The 9,210-nt window shown below is 20.5% G+C and overlaps 1 protein-coding gene across 2 annotated transcripts; it reads right to left on the bottom strand.

Moving 5' to 3' along the window:
* Positions 1 to 498: 498 nt before the first annotated feature.
* Positions 499 to 8,451, bottom strand: LOC122512081 (E3 ubiquitin-protein ligase RNF14-like). 2 transcript variants are annotated; one of them, XM_043627716.1, is made up of 5 exons: positions 8,342 to 8,451; positions 7,890 to 8,017; positions 4,322 to 5,326; positions 3,724 to 3,891; positions 499 to 1,261 (listed from the first exon to the last, which is right to left on the bottom strand). In XM_043627716.1, the coding sequence occupies exons 2-5, from the start codon at positions 7,971 to 7,973 to the stop codon at positions 998 to 1,000; spliced, it is 1,521 nt and encodes a 506-aa protein (XP_043483651.1). In that variant the 5' UTR covers positions 7,974 to 8,017; positions 8,342 to 8,451; the 3' UTR covers positions 499 to 997. The 2 variants fall into 2 exon arrangements, with proteins under 2 accessions (XP_043483651.1, XP_043483658.1); XM_043627723.1 differs by having other exon boundaries at positions 8,248 to 8,379.
* Positions 8,452 to 9,210: the final 759 nt, after the last annotated feature.

The following is a 9,210-nucleotide window of genomic DNA, read 5'->3' on the forward strand; positions in this document are numbered from 1 at the left end:
ATTTACCCATGAAAATAATTCTGAAGTCGACATGTTGTCGAGAATTTTGAAATCTGATTATTTAAAGCAACAATTGAATCTTTAAATTTTAATTTTGTCGATAATGTAGAGATTTTACTACATTTTTGGTATAAAAAAATTATTTAAAAAAATGTAATTTAAGAATAAAATTTTTTTAGTTCGTAAAAAAAATTTATTTTGTATTCGAAATTCTTTTTTTTATTTTTTCAAATACAGTTTTTAACTTAAATTTTTTCAAAAATAGGTTTTAATTGAATTATTTCAAAAATAGTTTTGACTAATTTTTTCCAACAAGTTTTTACTAAATTTTTCAAAAATAATTTTTAGTTAATTTTTTCAAAAGTTTTTATTGAATTATTTCAAAAATAGTTTTTACTAATTTTTTTCAAAAATAATTTTTACTGAATTGTTTAAAAAAAAAAGTTGTCACTAAATTGTTTTCAAAACAATGTTTAGTAAAGAAAATAATAAAAAAAATTCTCTTAATCTCAGGAGATAAAATATCAAAGAAAAAAAATTCTGTACAATTTTTCCTGTCGAAGATCAAAAGTGCATTTTTCTTTGGACAACGAGAAAAAAAACAATAATATTCGTAAAAAAAAACTTACTCCTAGCAAAGAATTTTTCAAATAAAATTTTTCATTTCTAACAAAATCATTCAAGTTTCGTTTAAATATAAAAATAAATTCGCTATCTAACAGTTTTGTATTTAAAACACAAAAAAAAATAAACTTTCTTTCATTTCAAAACTCGAATGAGAAACACAACCTAACAGCAAAAATATTTTTTGCGAAAAAGAGTTTTTTCTCTTTTCTTTTTGCTTCTTTCGATAGAAAAAGTTCTTTTTTTTCAAAACAAAAAAAAAACTTTTACTATTTCTTCTCAAAGAAAACAAATAACTAAACAATATATTAATATTTTCGAAAAATAAACCAAATTTGTTTTTTTTTACCATACTCCTTCTCTTCTCTTCTTTCTAAATTCGAAAAACTTCCATATTTCTCTCTATCTCGAGATCATTCAAAAAATCTGTACTTGGCAGTAGTCCATCAAATAAACGACCAGCGCAACCTGTAGAACCATTTTTCTTTTTTGAAAAATGCTCGTAGGGATTTTTTGAATTTATCAATTTTCCGCACAGCCAGCAAAACATTTTCTTACAATAACTGCACGTCATTTTATTGCAGCCATCGACTCTTGTTGTGAATGTTAAACAATTGGGACAAATTTTCGAATTTTCCTGCAAAAAAGCAAATCAAAAACAAACAGAAATAAATCATTTGAAAGAAAATCAAAACATCAGAAAAAATAAAATTAAAATTAAATAAATAAATTTAATACCTAATCAAACAAAAATAAAATTGTATTTAAATAAATTAATATTTCATTCAATTTAATAATCAAATAAAAATAAAATTATATTTAAATAAATATTTTAGTGAATTTAATAATCAAATAAAAAGTAAAATTATATTTAAATAAATATTTCAGTAAATTTAATAATCAAACAAAAAGTAAAATTATATTTAAATAAATATTTTAGTAAATTTAATATTAATATACAAATTTAATTTAACTATTAATGTAAAATTATTCGACAACATCAATAACTTCTTATTTAAATAAATACTTAATCATTATTATTTTTCTATAGGAATTAAGAATTTCAAATCCAAACCTTCTGAAATTAACACTTATAAAAAATTGTTATAAAACATCAAGAAATCGATCAAAAACGAGCAATCGATTTCTTCACGTTTTACAATAAAATTTAAAATGACAGAGTGATAAAATCATTATTTTATATTATAAGAATATTGCAACTATAAATTTAAATTTTCAAAGATTTTCATTTTTTAACCCTTTTCAAAATTCACTTATTTATCAAAATTCACGCGATGATGCTTTTAATATTCAATTATAATTTCGAATTTTAAGTGAAATTCATTTTTAATCAATTTTTATTAGAAAATTTTTCGAGAATTCAATTATTTAAATACAAAGATAAATAATTTATTAAATAATTGAATATTTCTTTAAATTGAATTTTTTTAAAGAAATTTATAAAAAATTCTAAAAATAATTGAATTCTTTCGGCGAATTTTAAAAAAATTATAAAGAATAAATGCAATTTTTTATCAGTTTATGTAAAATTGTACATAAAAAATAATTGAAACTCTGCTATAAATATTGTTATTTATAAAAGTAATTTAATTCTTGCAACGAATTTTATTAAAAAAAATTTTTAAAGAATTGAATTCCTGTGAAGAATATTTTATTTGTGAAAATAATTGAATTCCAGAGAAAAATATTATTTATGATATTAAATTAATTTCTTGTGAAGAATTTTATTCAAATTTTTTAAATAATTGAATTTCTCAGAATTTTTTATAACATTTTAAAAATAATTAAATTCCATCGACAAAATTTCATTAAAAAATTGAAAATAATTGAAATCTGACGAAGAATTTTATTAAATTTTTTTTAAATGATTAAATTCTTGTGAAAAGTTTTATTTTTTAAAGAAATTAAATTCTTAGAAAGAATTTAATTAAAATTTCTTAAATAATTGAATTGCTTCGAAGAATTTCATTTTTTAAGAAAATAATTGAATTGTTTCGAAGATTTTTACAAACTTGAAAATAATTGAATTCTTAAGAAGAATTGTATTGAAAATAATTGAATTGAATAGGAAAATTTTATTAAAATTGCAATTTTATTAACAAAATCTTGTAAAGAATTTTGACAAAATTTTTTTTAAAATAATAGAATTTTTAAAAGAATTTTATTTAAATTTTTCGAAATAATTGAATTTCTCAGAACTATTTTTTTCTATTCTTTGGATATATTTGAATTCTTTGGATAAACTTCATTATTAAGAATTAAAAATAATTGAATTGGTGCGAAGAAATTTATAAAAAATTGGAAAATAATTGAATTCCTGTGAAATTTTTATTAAAATTTCGTTTAAATAATTGAAATCTTTTGGAAAATTTTATTAAAATTTCGTTTAAATAATTGAATTCTTTTGAAAAATTTGATTAAAATAGTATATATTAAAAATAATTGAAATGAGGAAAATTTTTGAAAATAATTGAAATTTTGCTAAGAATTTTATTAATTTTTTTGAAAATAATTGAATTTCGGAGAAGAATTGTATTATTTATAAAAATAATTGAAATTTTGACGAGAATGTTTATAAATTTTTGAAAATAATTGAATTTCTGTAATTAGTTGTTCTTGAAATTTCTATTTAAATTCGTTAAAAATTGAAATTTTTAAAAATTTCATATTGAAGCCTTTGAAGTTGATCTATTTATGCAGATTTGAAACGCAACTCTTTTGAAATATAATTAATTTTGAAAATTTTGAAGTAAAATTATTCATTAAATAATTTTTGAGTAATAATTTGATGATAGTTGTTGAAGAATGAAGTTATTTAAAAAGAAATTATTGTCAGAAACAGAAAAAATTGAAAGTTTTGTATTAAAATTCTTGTCAATTTCATAGTTTGTGAGGCAAACAAAAAAGACATCAAAATTCAGAATTTCTTTTATAAATTCTAAACATTTAATTTTTTCCAGTCCTTTTAATAAAAATCTCTGAATTTTTCCTGATTTCTTTACCTAAATTCTACTTTCCCTGACTTTTTCCTGAATTTCCTAACCTGTGGCAACCCTGAAAAAAGAAAAAAATATTTACCTTTAAATAATTATTTGTCAACGATTGCTCGACTATTAATTCAATTTGCTTTTTGCCGTGACGTAATTCCAGATTCTTTTTCTCACTGTTCGATGCATGCTGATAGTCGGCAATTAATTTTTCCTTATCTTGATTTGTCATTTCACAGGGTGAAACGCCGTGATACACCTTAAATAGATAAATTCAAATTATTCTCCTACAATTATAAAAATAAATCAGATATCAAATTGGAAGATCTTCAATTAAATTACCTTTCAACCTTAATTTTCATGCACTTTTTTCTCAAACTTTGATAATTCTTAGTAACTTTCTCCAGTGTTAATATTTAGAACTATTCAAAAATTAAATTAATATTTGTAGAATATATTTTTTTGAAACATAACGTAATTTTAATATCAGTAAATATTTTTATGCAAATATGTAAATAAAGTAAAGATAATAAATAATTATAATTATTAGTTAAAACATTTATACTGAAAACTTCTTCTCAAATTCAATTATTTTGAATAAATAATTTTTGAAAAAGTCCTTTGAAGAATGTTATTATTTATAAATAAATAAATATATAAAAATAAATATAAAAGAAAATAATAAATACCTTTCGACAGAAAACACAAAAACTGTACTCGCACTGTGCGCAAGTAGCTAAATTATCATTTAAATTTTCCCTTATTACCGGATATCCGCAATATTTCCTCGCACATTGAACAGTATCCTCCATAAGATCAATCGTCCTTTTCAACAATAATTGTTCATACTTTTGAAATTGCTTCGCATTGCACAATTGTTTGATCTCATCGTAATCAATTTCCATTGTGCAATCAATTTTCGGACACAATATTCTCGTAACATTACCATCGCTAATGCGTGAATTAAAATACTCGCCAAGGCATTGACGACAAAATACGTGTCGACATTTATTCACTTCAATACAATGCTGTCCATTATTTTGTTCAAGGCAAATTTCACAAAAATGCATTACTCGCGTGAATTGCTTTTTACATCTCATTTTATTCTCCCTTTGAAAATAATCCAATGGATTACGTTTTATTGGCTTGACAACGCGTGGATCGCGTAAATGTTTTATCATCTCATTCAATTGTTCATCATCATCATCATTGTCCTTAAAGTAGGAGAATTGAAATGTAATGTCAATTTTATCGTAAATCTCAAGATAACTGAAGAGATGATTTTTGAGAAAATCAATCCATATGTAAATGATTTCGGTGCCCCAATTTTTTTGCCACAATTGATCGAGTTTCGATGAAATTCGCGATAATTCCCATGGTGTTAACCAATAGATGTCGATAGTGAATTCCGGTGGATTTATCATTGGATATGTCGATGGGAATTTTAGATAGAATTTAATTGGCGGTAAATATTCGAAAAATCCACTGTCAAAATCAATTGGTGTCTTTGGATTTTTTTTATTCTCATAAATATACCAGACTTGTAATTGTTTTGCTGGTAGAATTGGATCGATTTTGAAAATTAATTCAATATCCAAATGGCCATCGGTGAATTCCTCGCAACTATCGTCGCTGAATATATTTTTCACTGCATTTATCTCCTCTAAATGTTTCAATTTTACGTCTGGATTATTCTGAAAATTAGAATTTAAATTGAAAATTAATTTTCTATTATTATTATTATTATTATTATTATTATTATTATTATTATTATTATTATTATTATTATTATTACTAGCATAAAAAACCAAATTTTTTTTTGAAAAAATTCAATTATTTTTTTTTAATCTTAATAAATCTCGTCCTAAGAATTTAAATATTTTGAAAAATAATAAAAAAAAACACTTCTTGGCAAGTATTCAATTATTATTTTAATAAATAGTAAAATTTTTTGCAAGAATTCAATTATTTTCATAAATAATCAAATTATTCGAAGGAATTCAATTATTTTTAAAAATTTCTATAAAATTCTTGGCAAGAATTCAATTATTTTTATAAATTTTACTAAAATTCTCTTTATAATAATTCAATTATTTTCATAAATAATAAACTTCTTCAAGAGAATTCAATTATTTTCAACAAAATTTTAATAAAATTCCACGAAAGAATTCAATTACTTTCAAAAATTTTAATAAATCCTACGAAACAATTCAATTATTTTTACAAATAATAAATCATTGCAAAAAATTCAATTATTTTCAATATAATTTTTCAAAAAATTTGACGAAAGAATTCAATTATTTTAATAAATAATAAACATTTTTGCAAAAATTAAATTATTTTTAACAAAATTCAAATAAAATTTCACGAAAGAATTCCATTATTTTTTTAACTATGAATATTTTTTTCGCAAAGAAATTCAATTCTTATTTAAAATTTTAATAAATCCTACGAAAGAATTCAATTATTTTTATAAATCGTAAAATCTTTGCAAAAATTCAAATATTTTCAATAAAACTTTAATAAATCCTGGGAAGCAATTCAATTATTTTTATAAACAGTAAAATTCTATGCAAAAACTCAATAATTGGTTATATTATTAAAATTTTTAATAAAATTCTTCGCAAGAATTCAATTATTTTCAACCAAAATTTAAATAAAATTTCACGAATAAATTCAATTAGGAATTTTCAAAAATTTCAAAAAATCTTTCGAAACAATACAATTATTTTAATGAAAACTCACGAAAAAATTCAATTTTTATTCTTAATTCGTTAAAAAAAATATCGGAAGAATAAAATTATTTTTATAAATAGTAAAATTCTTTCCAAAAATTCAATATTATTTTTTATTATTTTTATTTTTCGAAAATATACAATAAATTTCTAAAATTTTAATAAATCCTTAGGAATAATTCAATTATTTTTTTAAATCGTAAAATCTTTAAAAAACATTCAATTATTTTTATAAATTGTAAAATTTTTACGAAAATTCAATTATTGATTATGTTTTTAAAATTTTTAATAAAATTCTTCGATAGAATTCAATTTTTTTCTTAATTTGTTATAAAATTTTTCAAAAGAATTCAATTATTTTCATCAAAATTTTAATAAAATTCCATTTAAGAATTCAATTAATTTCTAAAATTTTCATAAATCCTTCCGAATAATTCAATTATTTTTTTAAATCGTAAAATCTTTAGAAAAATTCAATTATTTTCAATAAAATTCAACGAAAGAATTCGACCTTTTTTCTAAATTCGTTATAAAATTCTTCACCAAAATTCACTTATTTTCATAAATGAGAAAATTCTTTACAAAAATTCAATATTATTTTTAATATAATTTTTATAAAATTTTATGGAAGAATTTAATTTTTTCTTTACTTTTAATAATATTTTTCGAAAATATTCAATTATTTTTTAAAATTTTAATAAATTCTTCAAAATAATTCAATTGTTTTTAAAAACAGTAAAATTTTTTGCAAAAATTCAATTATTGGTTATGTTTTTAAAAAATTTAATAAAATTCTTCGCAAGAATTCAATTCAATTATTTAAAGAAAACAAATTTTTTCTAAAATAATTAAAAATTTTGATCATAATTGAAATTTAGTAATTTTGTTTTTCGAAGCAATAATTGAATAATTTTTCAAAAGAATTTTTTTCTGAAACAATATTGAATTTTTAAAAAGAATTTTTTTATAATAATGAAAAAATAATCAAGTTTTTAAAAAGAATTCTAATTATAAATTTTGAAAATATATAATTTCTCAAAAATTCTAATGACAAATCTAAAAAAAAAGTATATTTTTTTGTTAAATTTTAATTAAAATTCTTTAGAGATAATTGAATTTCAAAAAATTACGATAAAAAAATAAGACTTACTTTAAAAAAAAAAATTTCAATTTAATTTTTTCAAGTTATTTCTGTTTAATTTAATAAATTTTCATTTTTGACGAATTTTTATTGAACATTTAGAGAATTCAAATTAATATTTTCCAAAAATTTTTCGAAAATTGTTTTTAAAAAATTTTTAATGTAAAAAAAAATTTTTTTTCTTAAAGAAAAGAAATTATTTTCAGTAGAATTATATTACAAATTGCAAATTTTTAACGAAAGGAAATTTTTAATCATAAATAATTGAAAACTTTCAATTTTAATTATTAACACTTTCAAATTATTAAATAAAATAATTGAAAATCTACTTTTTTTTTTGAAAAATATTTGAATTTTTAAGAAAATATATAAAATTCTTACCTTTTTGTCCAATTTATCCTGTAAATCAGTTAATTTTTTTCTAATAAGTTTCACCTGTTCTCCTGGTTCCTTTATCCACGACATATTTATTTATTCTTTTGTGGCACAATTTTTCCTCTTATTTTACACTGTAGAAAATAAAAGATCGAAAAATATTAGAAAATACTTGTCTTCGACTGAATATAACAACGAATTTACGCATTTAACTGGAATTTTAATGTATTACAAAAAAAAATTGTGATCAACACACAAAAAAAAGGCCGCAGCAGAAAAAAAGGTAAACACTCAATTCAAGGGTAAAAAAAATTTGCACTCATATAAACACATTTTGTTATCTAAAGTATTTTTAAAATTTTACTTTGCTATTTCTCGTGTCGAACAATTTATTTTATAAATCGAAAACAATAATTTTCTATTATTTTATAATCCTGTAATAATATTTTAATAATTACTGTTTTAATATTTTGATGAAAAAGTGTATGAAACTCCAGTACAGACCAGAAATTTCGGGGTCAGGGTTCGGTAGGTAGTCACTAGACTTGTAAAGGTACTTTTGCAATATTAATCATAAGGGTACATTTACATTCGCACTTGACTTTTTTCCATTTAAAGTTTAAGATTTCTACATTACCGACGATCAAACAAAGAATTTCGAAAATGTCCACCAATCGATGTAAGTAAATGTAAATGTAAATATGTAAGTCAAGTAACTTTCATTTTTTTCTGTTGGCAACGAATACCCTGAGAGAAAAAAAAACAACGACGCATTTTATTCATTCTATCCCTTGACTTTTTGACTAAAGGACACGACGCTATATTTGCAACTACAAAAAATTTGCAAATCTTCTGACAACATGTGACGCAAAAAAAAGGGGTAAGTTTTTCTTCCTCCCTTGTTTTTTAATCTTGTTTTATTTTACTATTTGCATTTACACATTTTTATCGTTATTAAGAATATTACTACTTTGTAAAATTTTGTGCAATGACTTTTATTCTGAACTCTAGTTTTTGGCAAGTTTTGAGGTTAACTTTTATAAGATTAGCATAATTTTTTTTTTGTGTAAAAAAGAGAACAACCTTCAATTTTTATATTTAATAATTAATTTTCATGATCAGAGATCAGAGGAATAAAATAAGACAAAAATATACATCATAGATTAATTGAAAATTAATACTGATCAACAACTTTTAAATCTTATTATTTCATAATGTAATTCATATTAAAAATATATCCTTTCTTTTTATTAAATTCATAAATTAAACTATATTTGTCGACCACGTAAATCTCGATCTCGTAACTTTATGAAATTTTCAACTCAAA

This window comes from Leptopilina heterotoma, unplaced genomic scaffold, assembly GCF_015476425.1.
Source record: "Leptopilina heterotoma isolate Lh14 unplaced genomic scaffold, ASM1547642v1 Lhet_123, whole genome shotgun sequence".
Classification (NCBI taxonomy): Eukaryota; Metazoa; Arthropoda; class Insecta; order Hymenoptera; family Figitidae; genus Leptopilina; species Leptopilina heterotoma.